This window comes from Haematobia irritans, chromosome 4 (assembly GCF_050003625.1).
Source record: "Haematobia irritans isolate KBUSLIRL chromosome 4, ASM5000362v1, whole genome shotgun sequence".
Lineage (NCBI taxonomy): Eukaryota > Metazoa > Arthropoda > Insecta > Diptera > Muscidae > Haematobia > Haematobia irritans.
Window position 1 is genome coordinate 224,708,426 of NC_134400.1, and position 24,320 is coordinate 224,732,745.

At 36.3% G+C, this 24,320-nt stretch overlaps 2 protein-coding genes and 3 long non-coding RNA genes across 5 annotated transcripts; 3 read left to right on the plus strand and 2 right to left on the minus strand.

Moving 5' to 3' along the window:
- Positions 1-10,453: 10,453 nt before the first annotated feature.
- LOC142233527 (uncharacterized) lies at positions 10,454-10,978 on the plus strand. The gene is made up of 2 exons (XR_012721424.1): positions 10,454-10,707; positions 10,775-10,978. It is a non-coding gene; the product is annotated as an uncharacterized LOC142233527 (long non-coding RNA).
- A 1,985-nt stretch (positions 10,979-12,963) lies between these two features.
- On the plus strand, positions 12,964-15,699 carry ZC3H3 (Zinc finger CCCH domain-containing protein 3). The gene is made up of 3 exons (XM_075304491.1): positions 12,964-14,368; positions 14,427-14,622; positions 14,847-15,699. The coding sequence occupies exons 1-3, from the start codon at positions 13,053-13,055 to the stop codon at positions 15,333-15,335; spliced, it is 2,001 nt and encodes a 666-aa protein (XP_075160606.1). The 5' UTR covers positions 12,964-13,052; the 3' UTR covers positions 15,336-15,699.
- A 1,714-nt stretch (positions 15,700-17,413) lies between these two features.
- Positions 17,414-20,693, minus strand: LOC142233529 (uncharacterized). The gene is made up of 5 exons (XM_075304492.1): positions 20,553-20,693; positions 19,090-20,457; positions 18,912-19,022; positions 18,742-18,835; positions 17,414-18,678 (listed from the first exon to the last, which is right to left on the minus strand). The coding sequence occupies exons 1-5, from the start codon at positions 20,555-20,557 to the stop codon at positions 18,628-18,630; spliced, it is 1,629 nt and encodes a 542-aa protein (XP_075160607.1). The 5' UTR covers positions 20,558-20,693; the 3' UTR covers positions 17,414-18,627.
- A 1,034-nt stretch (positions 20,694-21,727) lies between these two features.
- Positions 21,728-22,156, plus strand: LOC142233530 (uncharacterized). The gene is made up of 2 exons (XR_012721425.1): positions 21,728-21,886; positions 21,954-22,156. It is a non-coding gene; the product is annotated as an uncharacterized LOC142233530 (long non-coding RNA).
- Positions 22,157-22,767: 611 nt separating this feature from the next.
- Positions 22,768-23,276, minus strand: LOC142233532 (uncharacterized). The gene is made up of 2 exons (XR_012721426.1): positions 23,018-23,276; positions 22,768-22,950 (listed from the first exon to the last, which is right to left on the minus strand). It is a non-coding gene; the product is annotated as an uncharacterized LOC142233532 (long non-coding RNA).
- Between the last annotated feature and the right edge of the window lie 1,044 nt (positions 23,277-24,320).

Below are 24,320 nucleotides of genomic sequence, written 5' to 3' on the forward strand. Positions count from 1 at the left end.
ATGTTGAAAATTATATTTACCCTCAAACTGAAAAGTTGTTGCAATTGAAAAACGCTCATCCTGTGTTTATTGGGTATATATAATTGTCAACATAAATTCAACTTGACTTGAAACAGCTCATCTTCAATATATCTTCAAATTGTTTGCGAATTACTTCCAATTTGCCAAAATGTTGAAGAAATATTTGAAAAGGTGTTGAAGATAATATGAGAAAACTTTGACAAAACACTACCCTATTATATATTTTATTGTGACGAAAATGAATAAATTATACAATATTCATAGAATTTTGGCTTTGACTTTCAATTTGAAGTGTGGATATCATTTATACAAATTTTGGTTGAAAAGTATTTGCAACGATGTTAATTTTTAATTTGACTCGCATCGAAAATTGTTTGAGAAATCATTGAGCAGCGATGCATTTCAATTTGCGGATAACACTTGATAAATTATTGCTAATGTGTTGAATTTTACTGTTGAGGGTAATGTCTGTTTTTTGTTGAGAACGCGATTTTCTCAGGAATTTCTCAACTTGAATATTACACTAACCCAATAAACACAAACGTTTGAAAAATGCTAAATTTCAACAATTTTTCAAACTTTTTTTCAAAGGATTCCCAATAAACACAGGATTAGCGTTTTTCAAATGCAACAACTTTTCAGTTTGAGGGTAAATATAATTTTCAACATAAATTCAACTTGACTTGAAATAGCTCATCTTCAATACATCTTCAAATTGTTTGCGAATTACTTTCAATTTGCCAAAATGTTGACGAAATCTTTGAAAAGGTATTGAAGATAATATGAGAAAACTTTGACAAAACACTACCCTAAAATGCAACGAAAAAACCATGTGGTTTTCAATACTTAAAGGCCGGTACTCTGTTCGGTTTTCGCGTTGAAACTCCATACAAAACCAAAAAATGGGAAAAATTTGCGAAATTTTTTCCATTTGTGATACTTTGTTTTTTCGTGTTGAAAAACTGACGTTTATAGCACGGCGCCATTTGCAATGTGAATTAAGAAATAATTTATTTATTAAAAACTATTTGTGCGGGTTTATAAATCAAACACGGACCATATTTTTGTTCCGAAACTATACGAAGGATCAAAGGAATAGCAGATCAATTGCCCAATGAAAAATAAAATGTTATTTTGTAAAAACAAGCAACAACCACCAACTTAATCCAATATCGCTCCCTGTAAAATAGCGCTCCAAGCTACCTAAAAAAAACGCCGCTTTCTATGTGCGAAATAATGGTTTCCATAAAAAATTTTCGCAAGAATGAACATAGTGCCGGCCTTAAGGCCGGTACCGGCCTTAAGCTATTCCTTTGATCCTTTGTATAGTTTCGGAACAAAAATATGGTCCGTGTTTGATTTATAAACCGGCACAAATAGTTTTTAATAAATAAATTATTTCTTAATTCATATTGCAAATGGCGCCGTGCTATAAACGTCAGTTTTTCAACACGAAAAAACAAAGTATCACAAATGGAAAAAATTTCGCAAATTTTTCACATTTTTTGGTTTTGTATGGAGTTTCAACGCGAAAACCGAACAGAGTACCGGCCTTTATTTGTGCAACGAAGTTTGTGGTCAATTTAGGAACTAGGAATCCCAATAAACACAAACGTTTGAAAAATGCTAAAATTCAACTGTTTTTCACAAATCATGATGAGATACTTTTAGGTTAGGTGGAGGCCCGATGTATCAGGCTCACTTAGACTATTCAATCCATTATGATACCACATTGGTGAACTTCTCTCTTATCACTGATTGCTGCCCGATTCCATTTTAAGCTCCATGACAAGGGACCTCCTTTTTATAGCCGAGTCGGAACGGCGTTCCACATTGCAGTGAAACCACGTAGAGATGCTTTGAAACCCTCAGAAATGTCGCCAGTATTACTGAGGTGGGATAATCCACCGCTGAAAACTTTTTGGTGTTCGGTCGAAGCAGAAATCGAACCCACGACCTTGTGTATGCAAGGCATGCATGCTAACCATTGCACCACGGTGGCTTCTATTATGATACTTATGATCCCATTTGTAAAGTGAGTGGCATAATAAGGTGTACATGCGAATTTGTTGCTAAATACTTTTATTTAAGTCTTTATATTGTTACGTTTTTATATTTAGGCGTTTTTAATTACCCGACAATTAAAACACGGTTCTTTTATATAACGACAATCTACAATTTATTTACTATGACTTCACACTTTACAATTCGTTCACACTGAAGTTATTCGTTTGACGCTTTAATTAAGACTGACTCGTTAGCAGCATGCGAGCGCTTTTATATATGACGGTGTGGCAATACGAGAACATTCTGGTAGCACTACAATATTCTGGCAACGCCAGAACATTCTTAGACAATGCTAGAAGGATCTACGACCATTAAGTAATTCGTCTGGTGGCTGCCAAACACATACACACTCACATACATATATGCTCGCATTACTACAACAACAATGACAATAGACAATGAGATGAAATGAGAAAGCAAAATAACAAAGCAAAGGGGTTGTTATTCTATGAGAGAGTAAGAACTAACATTTCGGTAAGCAAACAAAAGAACATAAAAGAAATTCAGGAAAATACTAGAAAATGAATAGATGATTCCAACAAGTGATAGCGAAATTTTATCGTTACAATTTTAAATTTTAAATTAACGGAAACTAATTTAAATAAACTTATATCTATAATTATCAAATTCGTAACACTGTCTCCCGCTTAAGCCTGTTCGTCCCGAACAGGCACAGAACCTGTTCCGTAAGGAGCCAATCGTTCCAGATGTACAACTTTCATCTTTGATCTAGGGCTGTCGTCCTTCTGAATCCGGTATACAACATCATTGATCTTCTTGATGACTTTGTATGGGCCTTCCCACTGTGTTTGCAGTTTAGGACACAATCCTTTCTTTCGTTGCGGGTTAAATAGCAGAACCAATTCTTCTTCTTGGAAGCCTTCAGTATTTACAGCACGATCGTATCTCGCCTTCATTCTGTTGCTGACCATTTTTATTTTGTTGCGCACTGATTCGTGAACTTCACCGAAAGTGTTTGGGATGTCGTTTCTGTTTTCTTCCATGGCGAGCTCATTAGGTTTAGCACCGAATATCAGATCACCAGGCAACTTCAACTCAGTTCCGAATAGAACATTGGCCGGTGTTCGAGAGGTGGAATCATGAATGGCAGATCTATACGACAGCAAAAACTTTGGTATATGCTCGTCCCAGTCCCTCTGGCCGTTGTCCACTACTTTTCGAAGATGTTCCTCCACAGTGCGATTAAACCTTTCTACCATGCCATCGGATTGTGGATGTAATGGTGTAGTCCTCGTTTTCTTGATACCAAGGGATTCACACATCTCTTTGAATATGGCCGATTCAAAATTTCTTCCCTGGTCTGAGTGAATCTCGGACGGCACACCGTAGCGACATATCCAGTTTTTGTTGACAACATCCACAATCGTTTTTGCTTCTTGGTTTGGAATTGCATACACCTCCGGCCATTTGCTGAAGTAATTCATGACCACAAGGACATAACGGTTTCCAGAATCACTTACTGGGAAAGGGCCTGCCACGTCCATTGCTATTCTTTCAAACGGGGCTCCTGGTCTATATTCTTGCATAGGACCTCGACTTTTCCTTGTTGGACCTGTCGCCTTCATGCACTTCTCGCAATTGGCTACCCATTCAGCAATTGATTTCTGGCATCCAACCCAGTAGAATCGTTGCTTCACTTTCTCGGCGGTTTTGGTTATTCCCAGATGACCTCCACTGGGACCATTATGGAACTCCGCCAAAACATCTCTTATTTTGGAATCTGGAACGATGATCAAATTTCGGCAGCTCTTGCCATCTTCGCTTTCCCATTTACGTTGCAGGGATCCATTGACTAGAACTAAACTATCCCATTGAGCCCAGTATGATTTCATAAGTGGACTTTCGGCTGCGATGTCTTTCTTACTGGGCTTCTTGTTCTCTTCCTTTGCCGAAATAATTTTGTTCAAAATGGGATCTTTACGCTGTTCTGTTGGCCAGTCCACTCCAGATTCGACGTGTAACAGCCGAATATCAACAATCTCCTCCTTGTGTTCAGCTTTCGAGCAGTGCTTGCATTCTATACTGCAAGGTCGACGTGACAAGGCGTCAGCGTTACCGTGTTTTCCACCTTTTCTATGCTCGATAATGAAATCATAGCTTTGGAGCCTCTCGATCCAACGTGCCAGTTGAGCTTCCGGATTCTTGAATTGGAGCAACCATCGTAGAGCTGAGTGATCAGTCCTGAGCAAGAAGTGTTGTCCATACAAATATTTATGATAATGTTTTACACTCTCTATGACGGCTAGCAGCTCTCGTCGCGTTACACAGTAGTTCTTTTCGGGCTTGGACAACGTTCGGCTGAAATATCCGATGACCTTCTCCTTGCCGTCTATCTGTTGGGATAGCACACCTCCAATACCATGCGCGCTAGCATCTGTATCCAAAACAAATTTTTCGCCCGGAATAGGATACGCTAGAACAGGAGCTGAACATAAAAGTTCTTTTAAATGTTGGAATGAATCCTCCTGTTCGTCGCTCCACTGGAACTTCTGACCTTTTTGGGTCAATTTATGGAGACTAGCGGCGATGCTGGCGAAGTTTGGGACGAATCGTCGGTAATATGTACATAACCCAAGGAAACTTCTTAATTCGTGGAGATTTCGGGGTCGTGGCCAATCTCTGACAGCTTGGATTTTGTCTTCATCGGTGGATATGCCCTCTGCAGTCACATGATGACCCAGGTATTTAACTTCCCGCTGGAAAAGGGAGCATTTCTTTGCGTTAAGGCGTAGACCAGCGGCTGACAATTGCTGGATAACGTCTTTCAAGTTCTTAAGGTGCTCGTCAAATGTTTTGCCCATCACTATGATGTCGTCCAAGTATATCAAGCACGACTTCCAGTGCAACCCCTTCAGTACCCGCTCCATCAATCTTTCGAAGGTAGCCGGAGCGTTGCAGAGCCCGAACGGCATTACATTGAACTGCCAGAGACCGCCATTAACGCCAAAAGCCGTCTTTTCCTTGTCTTTCTCGGCGATCTCTACTTGCCAATATCCACTCTGCAAATCAAGCGTAGAAAACCATGTTGTTCCGGCTAGTGTGTCCAACGTGTCATCAATGCGTGGAAGCGGAAAACTGTCCTTTTTGGTGACATCATTCAGTTTTCTGTAGTCCACGCAGAATCGGGTACTTCCATCTTTCTTTTTGACCAGCACAACTGGGGAACACCAGAGACTTGATGATGGCTCGATCACTCCACTCTCCGCCATTTCCTTTATGAGCTTTTGAACTTCGTCTCTTTTTGCCAGGGGAACACTTCGTGGTGCCTGTTTTATGGGCCTTTCTTCTGCGGTTTTAATTTCATGTTTCACTACAGATGTTCTTCCTTGATTTCCCTTTTCAGAAGCAAAAGCAGAGGCGTTTTTCCACAACAATTGCTTGGCTTTATTTCTCTCTGACGGCGATAGATGACGTGTCCAAGCCTCGAAATACCCTTCTAGATGTTTTCTCACTGCTCCATGTGTCTTTGATGAGTTGCCTTCCAAATTGACTATTGCCTCGGCTGGTGTACATTTTCCAATATCAGAAAATTTTACAATTTGCTCATGATTGTCAGACAAGTTCAAGACACGAACTGGTATTAGTCTCTCCTCGTTCGTTGTTACCAGGGCATTTGCTATCAAGATGTTGTTGCTTTTGTTTTCTGCTGGTTCAACAACCCACAATTGGCCGACTTCACAATCTCCTTTCATAGAAACCCATATAATTGCTTCGGCATTCGGTGGTATAGACTCTGACTGGCTCGTTGTCAAACGTCTGACAGGTGTATTCTCGTCGTATCCCACGTTTACCGTTATTTCGGCATCGCACCATGTCATTACACGACGCTTCATATCCAGATTGAGGCCAAAAGCAATCATGAAATCCGCTCCAATTATAACTTCGTCTACAATATCGGCCACAATGAAATCATAAGTAACGGATTTGTTAGCAATAGTTAATTTTACGGTGACCTTTCCATATACGGTTGCGGGTTCCCCTGTAGCCGTGCGTAGCTTGACTCCAATCAGTGGTGTAACTTTTCCTTTTACTAAATCAGATCTAATGATAGACTTTGATGCACCAGTATCCAACGTCAAAGTACGCTTGTCGCCATTAATAACACCCGCAATAGTTAAATTGTTATTTTTCTGTTGAACTATTGCTATGGAGATGGTGGGGCCATCGTCTGTGGGAGCCAGCTCTTGCCCCGCTGAACTAGCTCGATTTAGTTTAAAGATGACTCACTTGACTGTGGGGTCACCTTCTTATGGCTATTGTTTAATGGAGATGGTGATGTGGACCTTGACCGTTTGCGTCGTGCTTTGCATTCTCGAGCTAGATGTCCCGGCTTATCACAGTTATAGCATTTGATCCGGGATTTATTTGCCTCTTGCTTCATTTCTTGCATTGCCTGCTTCATGGCCTCTTTCATCGACTCAATAACGGACTTTGATTCATCACACTCTGTCTCTACTTTACGTACTTTGTGAATTTGAAGCCGCGCTAGCAATCTCGCAGTCTCCTGTGCAAGTGCGAATGTTACTGTTTCAGCGAATGTAGCCTTTTGTGACGCATATGTTGCACATTTTATATCTGGGTCTCGAATTCCATTGACGAAGGTTTCAATCTTGATGCGGTCCACAAGAGGATGACTCTCACCTGGGTATGTCAAAAGCACTAGCCGCTCAACTTCTGTTGCGAAATCTTGTAGGGTTTCATTCGATTTCTGGATTCTTCCTCTCAATTCCATTCTGAAGATGTCCTGCTTGTGCTCTCCACCATACTTGCGTTGAAGTGCCGCTATTACTTCATTATAGTTATTTCTAGAAGCAGCGGGAATGCTTTGTATCACATCAGCAGCATTGCCCTTTAATGCCAATAGAAGTTCAATTGCTTTATCATCGTCATTCCACAAATTTCTACAAGCAACCATTTCGAATTGGAATTTGAAGACATCAAATGACGTTGAGCCATCGAAAACAGGAGTTTTGATTTTTGAGCCCTCGATGACGCGCACTGGACCACCTTTAATTTCCAGCTCTGACATTTTTTTCTCGATGTGCAGAAACTTCTCATCATGAACCATAATTTTCTCATCCACGGAAAGAACTTTCTTATCCAATTCCACAATTTGATTTTCTATATGGTCCACACGTTTCTCCATGCCTTCAGAAATTTGTTGTAATTTTTCGTTGACCATCCTAGAATTTTCGTCGAATTTTTCTTCCATTTTTCTAGAATTTGCTTCCATCATTTTGCTCAAAACATTGAGCATTGATGTGTAATCCACAACACTCGAAGCCACAGATGGAGTTTCTACACTGCTTGTATTGACGAGTATTGATTCATCAATGTCTTCCTTATAATCAAACTCATGCGTCGCAATGTCCATATTACGCCGTTCAAACTCTTCCAGTAGACGCTTTTGAAGCTGGGCCTTATTGCCTGTTGTCGGCAGCTCCAGTTTGCTCAATTCCTTTTTTAAGTCTTCCACACGAAGCTCATTAAACTTCATTGTAGTTTTTTTTTCGTTATTTCACTTCCGACACCAATTGTTACGTTTTTATATTTAAGGCCGGTATGCACCTCTAGCGAAATTTTCGGTAGCAAAAAGTCTACAACAAAAAAACAGGGCTGTGTACACAAATTTTAAACCAGCTAATCGCTTTTAAAAATTGTTAATATATGTTCCAAATATTCCCCAAATAAATTGTTTATTATTTACAGACCTTTTAAAACTTTTACGCACACAATGATTGTAATAAATTAAATGTTTGCTGCCAAAATATGCTTTTGACAACCCTGTTATTTTCATTAGAGGTGCGTACCAGCTTACGAAATTGAACGCTACCGAAAATTTCGTTAGCATAAATAGCAATGCATTTCTTATGGGAATGAAATTTTTCGCTAGAAGTGCATACCGGCCTTTAGGCGTTTTTAATTACCCGACAATTAAAACACGGTTCTTTTAAATAACGACAATCTACAATTTATTTACTATGACTTCACACTTTACAATTCGTTCACACTGAAGTTATTCGTTTGACGCTTTAATTAAGACTGACTCGTTAGCAGCATGCGAGCGCTTTTATATATGACGGTGTGGCAATACGAGAACATTCTGGTAGCACTACAATATTCTGGCAACGCCAGAACATTCTTAGACAATGCTAGAAGGATCTACGACCATTAAGTAATTCGTCTGGTGGCTGCCAAACACATACACACTCACATAGATATATGCTCGCATTACTACAACAACAATGACAATAGACAATGAGATGAAATGAGAAAGCAAAATAACAAAGCAAAGGGGTTGTTATTCTATGAGAGAGTAAGAACTAACATTTCGGTAAGCAAACAAAAGAACATAAAAGAAATTCAGGAAAATACTAGAAAATGAATAGATGATTCCAACAAGTGATAGCGAAATTTTATCGTTACAATTTTAAATTTTAAATTAACGGAAACTAATTTAAATAAACTTATATCTATAATTATCAAATTCGTAACAATATCTACAATTTTATTAATATAAAGTCTTCATGTCTCTAATTAAACTTAAATATCAAAAATGAATAACAACCCTTCGTACAATTTATTTTGACGCTCACACAAAAAAATCCTGATTCAATCACGAAATTAATTGACCCAATTAATTTTTTAATCGAAATGTCTTCGGTCAGGGAAATGATAGTATCAATTAAAAAAATTAATTGATTCTATTAAATTGATTGATACTATTAATTTTTATGATTGATTTTCTTATTTCAATTAAGGGATTTGTTAAATCAATTAAATTTTTAATTGAATATTTTTAAAACTCCATTAAGACTTTAAGGTGGGTATTAAGTTCGAGTTTAAGCCCAGTACTAAGATCACGTTTTCGCACGAAAAACTGTTATACTTCATATAAAAAACGTTAGCGGGGAATAAATGCGTAATCTTTGTTTTGAGCATTTTCAGACACATATTTATACAACCATGGATTTTTCGCACGAAAAAATAGGCAGGCATATTATTTCGCATAAATAAGTTAACATCCCGGGGTTTGAAACCCTATTTACGGAGATAGATGAAGATATTCGTTTTTCGCAGAAACGAACCGGAATAACTGATAATCTGTAAAGCGCATAATGTGCACAATATATGGGATATGATCGACGCGAGCACTGTCGTCCGGAATAACTGATAATCTGTAAAGCGCATTATAAGTTAATGGTGTTTTCTTTTCTGAAAAAAGTGCTTTGCCGTCATTTTGTCTGTACAGAATGCGCATTTTTAAAATGTTACCAGCAACCTAAAAAAATGCTATCATTTCAGCGGGCAGAAAAGAATTCAAAGAAGGAAACAGGGCAATCGCAGCACTCTCGTTTGTTGGCAGTGCTGAAAATGCCCGTAATTTGCCTCTATGCGTGGCACTATTTTCACAACAGAATTCGAAGCCTTTTCTCACTTTTGCCTGTTTTTTTAGAAAAGAACCTAAAAAGTAAATTTTCCGGCCAAAATGCAAAAAAAGTGCGCATTTTTCATAAGAAAAGAAAACGCCATAAGTCTGAAGGCATAATCGATACTGCTGCATGTTTATGGGATCGATAACATATTTACCGATTATTTAGTCATCGCCGACAAGTCGTATCGATCCGACACACTGTAAGATTCTTTACAAACACTGACATTCCGTCCGGAATAACTGATAGTCTGTAAAGCGCATAAGGTGAAAACTAACGGCCGTTTTCTTGTAGTTCCGTAAAAATATTTTAACGGAAAAGTTAACTAATAGTATTTTTTCTAACGAAAAATTTTAACTGGTTTTAAGGTTGTGATCAACATTTTTTATTGTGATTTACATTTGTATACATGTCATATTGATTAATAGTATTGGTGAGATTTGTATATTTATTTTGAAAAATGAACGAAACAAAAGAAAAAAGAAACCGGTAAGTATTAACTTCTTTGCAAATTCTTGATTTTAATTTTTTTATATATATATATATTTAGTTGCCCGAATTTCACACCCAAGGAAGAAGATGTTTTGATTTGCCTTGTTGAGAAGTATGCCCATATCGTCGAGTCAAAAGTAACGAACGGTGTAACCTTCCGCCAAAAACAAGAAACCTGGGAACGCATTCAAAAAAGTTCATGGCCCAATCCCTGCCAGCATTTCAAAGTTCCATTTCATCCTCATCGCTACCACAGACTCGTAAGTGACACTGCAACAATCGCCAACTGTGATAGTATTTTGCCATCACTATTGTTACAAGAGCCATTTTATATTTTGTGAAACGGCAAGTGCAACTAGCTTATTATAATTTATTTAAATAAAAACGAAAATAAAGTGCTGAAAACATACCCTGCCAGCATTTCAAAGTTCCATTTCATCTTCATCGCTACCACAGACTCGTAAATGTCACTACAACCATCCTATTGTGATGGGGGGCAGCATATCATAAAGTACAAAATGTACTTCATACATGTATTTTGCCATCACTACTTTTACAAAAGCCATTTTATTTTTTGTGAAACGCCAAGCGCAACCAGCTTGTTATATTTTATTTAAATAAAAACGAAAAAAAAGTTCTGAAAACATATATTTTACGCTTAAAATTGTGAAAGGTATATTGGTGAACAATTTTTGATTTTCCAAATGGAATAAAGTGATTGTTTTTCAAATATTTTACAGACACGCTGCCTCCATCGAATAAAAACACTGGCTGATAGACGCTGCAACATGTAACTCGCTACTTGTAACTCTACATCATCATTAATGCAAAAAATTATGTTAAATGTGATGTGATAGTGGTATAAATGTTATATTTTTAACAATTTGTAAATGATTAATCAAATTAATAAATATCTAAACAAACGTGTTTTACTCGACCACAATGATTCTTTTACCACTATCTTAAAATGTGCTTTTTCTGATTGTTTGGAGGGTCTCTTATTGGCGTCGTTCTAAATTGATCTATAAAGGCACCTAATAATTGCACTCATGCGAAACCTTTTTGCAGTAACTTGGCGTGGTACAACTTCTCAATAGTGACGGCGCTTTTCCGACGAGTTTTTGATATCGTATATGATTGTTTTCGACATACTGGGGATTCTCAGAAGCGCCCCCAAATTCAAAAAATGTTGGCAGGGCAGTTATTACGCTTAAAATTGTAAAAGGTATATGGTGAACAATTTTCGACTTTCCAAATGGAATAAAGCGATTATTTTTCCTGATATTTTTTCAGACACGCTGCCTCCATCGAGAATAAACAAACGTTCTGTTATTAATGAAAAAAGTTATATTAAATGTGATGAGATAAGGCCGGTACTCTGTTCGGTTTTCGCGTTGAAACTCCATACAAAACCAAAAAATGCGAAAAATTTGCGAAATTTTTTCCATTTGTGATACTTTGTTTTTTCGTGTTGAAAAACTGACGTTTATAGCACGGCGCCATTTGCAATGTGAATTAAGAAATAATTTATTTATTAAAAACTATTTGTGCGGGTTTATAAATCAAACACGGACCATATTTTTGTTCCGAAACTATACCAAGGATCAAAGGAATAGCAGATCAATTGCCCAAGGAAAAATAACATGTTATTTTGTAAAAACAAGCAACACCACCAACTTAATCCAATATCGCTCCCTGTAAAATAGCGCTCCAAGCTACCTAAAAAAACGCCGCTTTCTATGTGCGAAATAATGGTTTCCATAAAAATTTTTCGCAAGAATGAACATAGTACCGGCCTATAAACGGAAAATGTTATATTTATAAGAATTTATAAATGTTTAATCAAATTAATAAACATCTACACAATCGTGTTTTACTTGACCAATGATTCTTTTACAACTACCTTAAAATTCATTTGTTCTGATTGTTTGAAGGAGCTCTTATTGGCGTCGATCTAAATTGATCTAAAAACGCACCTAATATTAGCACTGATGAGAAACTTTTTTGTAGTAAGTTGGCGTGGTACAACTTCTCAATAGTGACGGCGCTTTTCCGACGAGTTTTGGATGTCGTATACGATTGTTTTCGACGTGGTGGGGATTCTCAGTAGTGCCGTCAAATTCAAAAACTGTTTCATGTACATTTTGTATTTTCTGATACGCTTCCCCCATCACAGTTGGCGATTGTTATAGTGTCACTTACGAGCAGAGAATGAAGCCGCCGAGTCGCGCCGCCGATTTTAGCCGTCGCCGACCCGTTTTTAGCAGTCGACGCCGCCGCCGAATATGTCGACTCATCTCGACTCAAATTTAGCCGCCAATTAATCTAAAATATTGATTTATATCAGAAAAATTTAATAATATTTGTTATAGTTTTTGCCTAAATTTTGAACTTTCCACTTTCAATCAATTAATATCAAGTTGCTATAATAGTTTTACAAAATTTTAGCTCAAAAAATTTGAATGAAATGTAAATTTGATTGTAAGATTGGTTGTACAACTAATCTCATTACAATTCGGAAAACTTAAAATTTATTTTTTAAAAGATAATTTTGCGCCGCCGAAGAGACAATTTTTTATCGGCTTAGCCGTCAAGCCGCCGCCGCCGGAGGCAAAAATGTAGTATTAGCCGCCGCCGACAAAAATGGGTCGGCTTCATTCTCTGCTTACGAGTCTGCGGTAGCGATGAGTATGAAATGGAACCTTGAAATGCTGGCAGGGAAGCTGCGGTATCGATTATGTCTTCCGACATAACTTCTAATGTGGCCAATATGTGGGATATGTTCGACACGAGCACTGTAAACTTATAATCTGGACGGCGCATTAAATTGACCGATTTAATTGTGAGTACTCAAAAAATTAGTTAGTAACGAGTACTTGTAATCAAATACTCGTTATTTTTCCAACACTATGCAATCGTTCTCTACGCTTTGACAGCTGTTTTCATTGGCTGTTTATTTTTATTGTTTATCTTTTAGATTTTATAGTTTTTAAAAAGAATATTTCTTGAACAGCAAATATGTTGCCTCAAAATAATCCGAAAACTATTCACATAAATCCTAATTTCCGTGGACAAAGGATACAAACAACGGCCACATTAATACCAACAGCACTAGATAATTCAATTGGACCTTCTACTTTGCCACATAATGCACACATTAATCCTTTATTTCTAGAAAAAACTAAAATACCAACCATTCACATGAATCCTAGGTTTCTTTTAAATTTTCATAAAGAGAATCCACGACTTTCAAAGAACGCAACATCAATGGCTCCAGATCCCTCCGTATCATCAACGCCCATTAATAAAATGGATAATAGTGAAAGTCAGGAAGAAGGTGGAGTACTCATTTGTAAGTCTAAAACTCGGTTAATTAGACAACCAATTGTCGCAACCCGCAAAGCATTGCCCACCCCTTCTCAACCACAACCTCCAATAGTTGTCATAACAAACCGCAAACTAATACGAAAATCGTCCATAGAACCTAATACCTCAAATTATCGAAGTCTCTCTAGCAAACTGAAAGTAGATATTTCCACCCAACCCATTATTGTTAAAACTAAACGTAAATTAATTAGAAAATGCGTTACGGTTGCAACGCCGCCACATACAACACCACCAGAAAGGAAACCGGATGTAATATCGTCAAAAACCCTTAAGACGAAATACAAATTGGACAATCGTACTTTGAAAAAGAAATCTAATTTATCCGCAGCAATATCAAAAACTAAACGGAAGGGCTTCGTAGGTAGATTTGCTCTACTCCGAAGGAATTCAATAAGCTCATCTAAGACAACAAATTTCTGGAATACAACAAATATTCAAAGTATGAACAAAAAAATACGGCTATTGAATATCAACGGACTTCTGTATAAATCTACACGTAATAGTTTACAGTTGAAGGACACGTCAAATGTAAAGAAAAAGGTGGCAGAGGAACCTGTGAAACCCCAATCAGGATTGACTATATTTGTGCGAGGTACGAAATACATAATGGATCCACAAAAATTCAAGTTAACTCGGGTTTTGAATAACGGCGAAGAAAGACTAACAAGTGATAGTAGATCCTCAAAAACTTGCAGACGTAGAATCGACATAGGGGGATATACTTACGTTTCAGGATCATCATCGAACGTCCTTGTGCGAACTAGCAATCATCTATCTAGGGCCTACGTTCACAATGCTAAACAAAAGAGTTTGCAACTATTGACCAGACGTTTGGTTAAATCGAATGTGCCTTGCCCAATTTATCAACGAGTGGGCAAGTGTGCTGCATATGAAAGAGGGAAATGTTCCAAAGTTCACAACAAACAACAGGTCGCCATATGTCCCAAGTAAATATTTATAAAATAAATATCATGCGACTTATTTAACTATACATATTTCGTCTAGGTTTCTTCGGGGCGAATGTGTCAACTCAGCATGTCTTATGTCGCACGAAGTCTCCTTATCCAAGATGCCTGTATGTAAGTTTTACATGCAAGGCGTATGTGTACGTAATGACTGTCCTTACCTTCACAAGAAGCTGAGTAGCGATGCAGCAGTTTGCCTTGATTTTCTTAGAGGTTTCTGTCAATTGGCAGATAAGGTATGTTATTTGGTGGTCGGTTTTATTCACCATCAGCTGCTCTGTTCCCACCTGGGAAGCAAATATTTTCACAGCAAAAGAAAAGTCATCAAGATTTTGACTATTTCTGTAATCTTCCCACTTGGGAGTCAGAACAGCAATAAGTTTCGTATAACAAAATATTCGTTTTTCTAACTTTCCTTATTTGGTTTCCCTCTTCTCACTCCAAAAAATGTGATTTCAAGTGCAAGCGACGTCACGAGTTTGTTTGCCCAGAGCTGGAACGCAGCGGCGTATGTACAATGAAAAATTGTCTATACTGCAAAAGTAAACTAAAGAAAGACAAATATTTTGAAAAAACAATTGATGTGGGGAAAAATACAGATCCTTCTAAAGAATCATCAGGTAAAAGAGAAAATTCCAGACCCGCCACCTCTACAGTAAACTCCAGCATTAAAAGCTCTGATGTGTCTACATCAAGCACTCGATATTTTCTTGGTATTTCCGACGAAACTGTACCAGCAACAAGTAACAGCAATGTGGAAGATAACTCGGAGGAAGCTACGTCGACAGTACGTTATTTTATAGAAACTTCGGAGCAAGTTTCACCTGAACCTGAAGCAAACAACGAAGTAAAAATTGGGAAAAATGATGAGTCCCAAGAAATAATCGCAGAAGATGGTATAAGAAGGCGACCTCAATTGGGGGTTCTTCCAGCATTTATACCATTATGAATTGATGTAGTAACAATAGCAAGTGTATATTTTTGTTCTTCGAAGAAGTTGTGCTAAATTGTTCTTAGATGGGAGTAATTTCATTGTTTTTATTTGTCCACCATATATATTTTATTGTCTTTCCAGAAATAAAAAAGATAGAAATAAGAAAATTGAGATTGAAATTTATAGGTTTTTGCGACATTAAACGTTGAGGCACAGCACGAAAGGCTCTCAAGTCAATATAAAACATTTAATAGTACATTTGTCTGTTAAACAAATATGATAGTCCAACTACACAGACTCAATAAAAATAAAAAATGTGTGCACATGGTTCGTTTTCAAAGGGTGAACCGCCATGAATTGCCCGACAATTTTAGACAAATCCATAAATTTTTTCTTTTAAAAATCTAGACAATTCCATATACAATAAAATCGAAGACAAAAGAAGGCAGAAGGCTAGTAAGTATAGATTTAAAACATCAGCTTCGGCCTAGTTTTTCGTTTCGGGGTAAATGATGGGACGATCTATTAATATTTACAATGACTCATAATCTCATCTACCATCTATAAAAATAGTTCCCATTCGATTTTCATATTGATCATTTTAGTATGCTGATATCCAATTTTATTTCTGCAGCGTCAATTACTCATTCGTTCCATTAAAAACTCTAAGCATAAATTTTTTTCTTTTTCGAACAGACCCAACGCCCACTTACCTGCCCCTTCCGACTGTAGGGCCACATCCCCATTACGAAGGGATAACGTACACGCCATATTCCGGAGCATGCCGGGGTTGAACAGTGAAAAGGACTCATCGGCATAGGGTTGTACTCAGGTACAGAGAAAAGGGCTCATCAGGGTTTAAAGACTACTAAAATCAATACTCAAGTCTCTACTAAACACGTACTATGGCATTTTAATGCCGAAGAGACATTGCCATAATTAATCAAACCCCCAAAAAACACGTATTTAGATACGTTAGTATTCTACATTTAATCACATCACTACTAATGTTAGTATCAATTAGGGATGCCAGATTTTGAAGAGGCAAAAAGAGCACATACAAAAAAAGAGCACAATTTTTCAAATAAAATCATTTAATCCCATAATAATTCATTAAACATAAAAAAGGCTCATAACATATATGTACATAAAATAAACCACTTTCAACTCGAGCTAATTTTCTTACAATACTTTGTAAGTCATTTGTTTGGTGTTTTGTGAAAAACGTTGTTGAAAGAAGTTTGTCTACATTTAACAGAGTATAAAGTGAAGAAGCAACATTGGCGTGCTCTTCTTCGACTCTAATATATAAAGTAACACTATTTAATTAGAAAATAAGGACATAGGAAAATCTAGTATTGTGACATTTACGTATGTTCAGTTTACTTTTACTGAATCGCGTTGGAGTATTATTTGTTGTGATGCATACAAAGAGTACTTAACTAAAAATAGAGCACTTTTGCGTGTTCTTTGGCCTATCTTGTTTAAGAGCACATTTTGTAAAAAAAAGAGCACGTCTGGCATCCCTAGTATCAATAAGGTTGTACAATTCCGAGAACAGAATGCATCAAAATCCTACAATCAATTAGGGACTGAGGCAAATCGTTCACAAACAATAATGGGTCCCAAATGACTACCCTAAGGCATGCTGAAACGTCTCGAATATGACTCCCCAAACAATAAGACAATCCAGTTGACAAATTAAGTGCTGAAATCAATTTATATAATAAGCCGAAGCCTGTGGAATGTCTTGCTAAAATCAGTATTTAAATAATTATGTACATTATGTGCCTTCTACTAAATCAGCCAAAAAAGTTAAAATGTGGGACCTTAACGGAATTAATCTTCAACAAACTGAACCAAACTTTGGGAATGAAAGTCTGTCATGGCAACCAATGCCCAATTCTATGTGTTACCAAATTAACTGAAAAAATTGAGATCGTGTCGTAGGGTGATTTTAATACTTTCCAAATGGAATCAATCTACAGGGCACAGAAGCTATGGCCCTCAATTTTGAACTATTTATGTTACCAATGTATCGTATTATCATTACACAAAATATTTCGTTATATTTGTGTACACTTTAAAAAAGGTTTTTTTTTAAGTTCTAAGCATTTATTGTATATCATTCTGTCTTTTATTGAAATTGCGAAGAAATATTTGTATTTTTAAGTTTCGTTACGGCTTATCCAAGCAAAATTACATTTAAATAAAATAGCAAATGCATGAACTAATAATATATGAAAAAAATAGTGTTCAAATAGAGATTTACAAAGAACTAAAAACGATCATATACGTCATCCATAACACATTTTGTAATCACAATTGTGACTTCTAAGTGTTCCGTACATTTGTAATGAATAGTATGAGCAGGGCTATTCTTAGTCTCTTGAAAAATGTGCTAGTTTTTTAAGAATCCAAACACAAGTGATAATTTGAGCTAGAGTTGCGACATCGTTCTAAATAATTCAAGCAAATTTTATAAAAGTGGAATCTCTAATCTTTCCATGAAGAATATCGACTTGGTGTTACTTTCCAATGTTCCTTAGAAGAGTTTTGCGCGTGTCTCACACTTGAATCACGGGAGTCTTGAACAAACTTTATGTGTATAAAAGCGACTGAAAAAAATTTTAAAAATTCACGTTCATGATAAAACTTACCTTAAGGGTATTAAGTTCGAGTTTAGCCGCTAAAAATTGCCATTTTTTGCGATTTACTTTTCTCTAATATTCCAATAATAATAATAATATAAACTTTGTGAAAAGTTACTTTGGTGTATTCCCCACCAAGTTTTAAAAAAATTGCATCAAAGAGATGTAATAAAATATGTACGCAAATTTCAAACAATAAGTATAAGAAATATATAATACATATAGATGAAATTTGTACTGATTTTGATTTATTTTTATTGATTTATTTTCGATTTTAGCGAACTTAATACCCACTTTTAAGGTAAAATTCGTGTTCTCCGTTTTCAATCATTCTTACGATTTCGTGAAATTTAATTGATGTGCAGGTCTCTATTTAATACTATCAGTATTAAAAATTTGGAGACATTGTCATAGCTCCAACTTGTTGTAATCAAAATTTTAAGTCGTTTTTTCTATAATTTATAAGAGACGAAGTATAGCACCGATAGAGATCAACTTTTTAATGAACATACAAATAATTAATATGTTTTCATTTAGAGAGCTAGAATATAAAACATACATTCAAAAATAAATCTTAAATTATGAATTATATATCACATCAAAGAAAAATAAGCATAAAAGTATAGGGCACGAGGCATATATAACTGAGTATTATTCTAACGTGTACATTCGTGTGTTGTACAGGGAGGGTGTGTGTATATGTTTACCTAATAGAGTTTTAATATTGATAGAATTATTTTTTAATGCTTTTTAGAATCGTATTGCTTTACTTTTTCGGGTATTGCGGCTTTTTCTAGTGCTGATACGTAGAGCGACAATTCATCCAAAGACTTTACATACACCAGCTTACGCCAGAATTTATTGCTAATAGATAAAAATTGGGAAATCCATTAGTGAATAATAAATACAGTACTAGTATGTGTTTTTTATGTAAACTTACCTAACAAATGGCCTGGTCATCCATATAATAGATTTTATCCAAAATGTTGGGTGTACGAGATACATGTTTTTTAAACTTTTTCTTAGACGGCGGTCCAATAACTGGTAGCATCTAAAACATCGGAAAACATAAAATAGACTTAAATGGAAATTAAGGTAAAAACTCAAAATCCACTTACTTTTTTAGCCAGGGGAAAGGTGGCATATTACGTCGGCTAGAGCCACCGTGCAAATAAATTAATACGTAGTCATCTGTGACCAATTGTTCCAATGTTTTAACCACGTATAAAAATAGATTATCCATAACATAACTATAATCAGTGCGAGAACGATCCGGCAAATGGCAAGCACAGAATATAACAATAGCATTGTGTCCACCAGCTTTCAAATAACCACCATGAGATAATACTCGCTTATATGGTTCTATGACACGCATATCAATATCACGAGTTCGCCCATCAGGTAAAGTAATCTTTTGCCAATTGCGTGAATCACGTCTTTCTTCGGCTGCTGAGTATTGGGGTAATTGATTACTAGATAGGTCAACAATGTCTCTATTTAAAGGGGTCGGAGTTAAAATTCCCCCTTGGCTGCGCAAATCATCATCGTCATCTGGCAATAATTCGGGACCTTCACAGTCGTCATCATCGTCATCGTCGTTTAAACCATCAATGATGGAACTTGAAGGGCTTAAGGATGCCAAATTATGATGTTCCTCGTCTCCATCAAAACTATGATTAGAAATCGAATCCAAAGAGGATATATCCTCGGCTTTTCGAGCATTTTTCAAATGCTTATTTTGTGTACCTACCAAGCCTCCAGTCACCTCTACTTGGTTCCTTGGAACCAAAGTTACAACCTGGTTATTAGCATCGACGGTAACATTTATTTCGGACCCACTGCTAATTAGATCGGGGCTACTAGCCCTAAAACCAGAAATCTTAAGTTCATTTGTTTTCAATTTTTGCCCCAAAGTAATGTGTTTTTCTGCGGGCCTGCTACTTATTTTTGCCGAATTTTCATAGTTTACACATTTTGTATGCAATACACTAACATTTTTTTCATCTGGAGACTCCTGAGGTATACATATATGGTCCTGGCTTGGCACAACATCTGGGTAATTTTTCATTTCACAGTTTTTTTCGTTCGTTAGCCGGATTTCATGGTCATTATAGTCAGCATCAGACCCTGTAGGCGAGAGCATTAGAGGGTGATTATCGGCCAAGGTTCGCGTTGTAACGTTGCACCTTGAATCCATTGGAGTCAATTTTTCCGTAGGTCGTGAATTACGATTATCTTCTACTGGTGATATCTTTGAGAACTCTTCGTTGTCATTGGTGTAATTTGAGAGCGAGTTTCCTGTTGCGTCCCTTAGGTGCGAATGGTTGCAGTATTCAGAGTTTTTGTTAAGCAATGTTTGTGAACGCTCTTTGTCCAGACGTATAATAACTGTATTTTCATTCAAAGAATTAGTTCCAGGGTCTATTATTGTTTCAGAGCTGTCCATTTTACTAAGATCTATATGTGGACCATTAGGTTGCAAAAGGCTTAAAAAACAATAATAATAGTATGCAAGCAAAAACGTTCAATATCACCATTGCTAAACTAACGAACATCCCACAAAACATTCTATAGAACCTACCTCATACTTTTTCTTAGTCCACAAATACTTTTTGGTTTCGTTGTTCCAGTTTTCTTAGCACAATTTAATACATTTCTCCAGTTTCTCCAATGGTGATTTATTATTCCACTGCTACAAATCACAATAGTGTTGGGAAAGTAACGAATATTTGATTACAAGTACTCGTTCTGACGGCAAGCAAGTTGGCGGTTTTGAAGTAAAATTCTTGACTTATTCCCTGCCAACATTTTTTGAATTTGGGGGCGCTTCTGAGAATCGTAGTGGGGATTCTCGAAAACAGTCGTATACGATATCCAAAACTCCTCGGAAAAGCGCCGTCACTATTGAGAAGTTGTACCACGCCAAGTTACTACAAAAAAGTATCGCATGAGTGCCCTGCCAACATTTTTTGAATTTGGGGGCGCTTCTGAGAATCCCCAGTACGTCGAAAAAAATCATATACGATATCAAAAACTCGTCGGAAAAGCGCCGTCACTATTGAGAAGTTGTACCACGTCAAGTTACTACAAAAAGGTTTCGCATGAGTGCAATTATTAGGTGCCTTTATAGATCAATTTAGAACGACGCCAATAAGAGACCCTCCAAACAATCAGAAAAAGCACATTTTAAGATAGTGGTAAAAGAATCATTGTGGTCGAGTAAAACACGTTTGTTTAGATATTTATTAATTTGATTAATTATTTGCAAATTCGTAAAAATATAACATTTATACCACTATCACATCACATTTAACATAATTTTTTGCATTAATGATGATGTGGAGTTACAAGTAGCGAGTTACATGTTGCAGCGTCTATCAGCCAGTGCTTTTATTCGATGGAGGCAGCGTGTCTGTAAAATATTTGAAAAACAATCACTTTATTCCATTTGGAAAATCAAAAATTGTTCACCAATATACCTTTCACAATTTTAAGCGTAAAATCTATGTTTTCAGAACTTTATTTTCGTTTTTATTTAAATAAAATATAACAAGCTGGTTGCGCTTGGCGTTTCACAAAAAATAAAATGGCTTTTGTAAAAGTAGTGATGGCAAAATACATGTATGAAGTACATTTTGTACTTTATGATATGCTGCCCCCCATCACAGTAGGATGGTTGTAGTGACATTTACGAGTCTGTGGTAGCGATGAAGATGAAATGGAACTTTGAAATGCTGGCAGGGATATCATAAAGTACAAAATGTACTTCATACATGTATTTTACCATCACTACTTTTACAAAAGCCATTTTATTTTTTGTGAAACGCCAAGCGCAACCAGCTTGTTATATTTTATTTAAATAAAAACGAAAATAAAGTTCTGAAAACATAGATTTTACGCTTAAAATTGTGAAAGGTATATTGGTGAACAATTTTTGATTTTCCAAATGGAATAAAGTGATTGTTTTTCAAATATTTTACAGACACGCTGCCTCCATCGAATAAAAACACTGGCTGATAGACGCTGCAACATGTAACTCGCTACTTGTAACTCTACATCATCATTAATGCAAAAAATTATGTTAAATGTGATGTGATAGTGGTATAAATGTTATATTTTTAAGAATTTGTAAATGATTAATCAAATTAATAAATATCTAAACAAACGTGTTTTACTCGACCACAATGATTCTTTTACCACTATCTTAAAATGTGCTTTTTCTGATTGTTTGGAGGGTCTCTTATTGGCGTCGTTCTAAATTGATCTATAAAGGCACCTAATAATTGCACTCATGCGAAACCTTTTTGTAGTAACTTGGCGTGGTACAACTTCTCAATAGTGACGGCGCTTTTCCGACGAGTTTTTGATATCGTATATGATTGTTTTCGACGTACTGGGGATTCTCAGAAGCGCCCCCAAATTCAAAAAATGTTGGCAGGGAATATACCTTTCACAATTTTAAGCGTATAATCTATGTTTTCAGAACTTTATTTTCGTTTTTATTTAATTAAAATATAACAACCCTGCCAACATTTTTTGAATTTGGGGGCGCTTCTGAGAATCCCCAGTACGTTGAAAACAATCATATACGATATCAAAAACTCGTCGGAAAAGCGCCGTCACTATTGAGAAGTTGTACCACGCCAAGTTACTACAAAAAGGTTTCGCATGAGTGCAATTATTAGGTGCCTTTATAGATCAATTTAGAACGACGCCAATAAGAGACCCTCCAAACAATCAGAAAAAGCACATTTTAAGATAGTGGTAAAAGAATCATTGTGGTCGAGTAAAACACGTTTGTTTAGATATTTAATAATTTGATTAATTATTTACAAATTCTTAAAAATATAACATTTATACCACTATCACATCACATTTAACATAATTTTTGGCATTAATGATGAGGTAGAGTTACAAGTAGCGAGTTACATGTTGCAGCGTCTATCAGCCAGTGTTTTTATTCGATGGAGGCAGCGTGTCTGTAAAATATTTGAAAAACAATCACTTTATTCCATTTGGAAAATCAAAAATTGTTCACCAATATACCTTTCACAATTTTAAGCGTAAAATCTATGTTTTCAGAACTTTATTTTCGTTTTTATTTAAATAAAATATAACAAGCTGGTTGCGCTTGGCGTTTCACAAAAAATAAAATGGCTTTTGTAAAAGTAGTGATGGCAAAATACATGTATGAAGTACATTTTGTACTTTATGATATGCTGGCCCCCATCACAGTAGGATGGTTGTAGTGACATTTACGAGTCTGTGGTAGCGATGAAGATGAAATGGAACTTTGAAATGCTGGCAGGGTTGTCGCACAAATTTATATTAAATAAATATAGTTTTAAATAGTTGTTAAGATAATCTGAAGTCTTTTATTTATACAAACAACTATAACGGTATCCGGTTCATTATACCCTTCACCACTACTGTGGTACAGGGTATAATAAGTTTGTGCATTTGTATGTAACGCCACGAAGGAAATATTTTATGAATCTCGAAAAACTTGCAAAATATCAGCCAAATCGGTTCAGATTTAGATATAGCTCCCATATATATCTTTCGTCCGATTTAGACTCATATGACCACAGAGACCAACGTTTACTACCGATTTTCGTGAAATTTTGCACAGAGAGTAGAATTGAGATTCTACCAATGCTTGGTAAATTTGATTGAAATCGGTTTAGATTTAGATATGGCTCCCATATATATCTTTCGTCCGATTTGCACTTATATGGCCTCAAAAGCCAGAGTTTTGTCGTGATTTAGTTCAAATTTTGACAAGGAGTACGTTTATTAGTATCGGTAAGTGTACCAAATTTGGTTGAAATCGGTTCAGATTTAGATATAGCTCCCATATATATATCTTTCGCCCGATTTGGACTTATAGGGCATCAAAAGGCAGAGTTTTCCCGTGATTTGCTTCAAATTTTGCACGAGAGGTACGTTTAACTGTATCGGTAAGAGTGCCAAATCGGTTCAGATATAGATATAGCTCCCATATATATCTTTCGCCCGATTTACACTCAAGTGACCACGGGGCCAGAGTTACACTCCCATTTACGTGAAGTTTTGCAGAGATAGCAGAATTTTTATTCTAACTATGCATGTCAAATTTAGTCAAACTCGGTTCAGATTATACAGCTGCGCTCAAAATAATAGTAGTAGCAAATAAATTAAAGCACCATCGTGATTTACAGTTTTTGTCGTAAAATTGGTACTGTACTCAGTGTTTTTAGGTTGCCGAACATATAGACGGGATCCTCTTCAAACATAAAGCACCATTTTTGACTCATCCATCCAATGTTCCTCCATTTCTGTACTGGGGAATGTTCCTCCATTTCCCCTG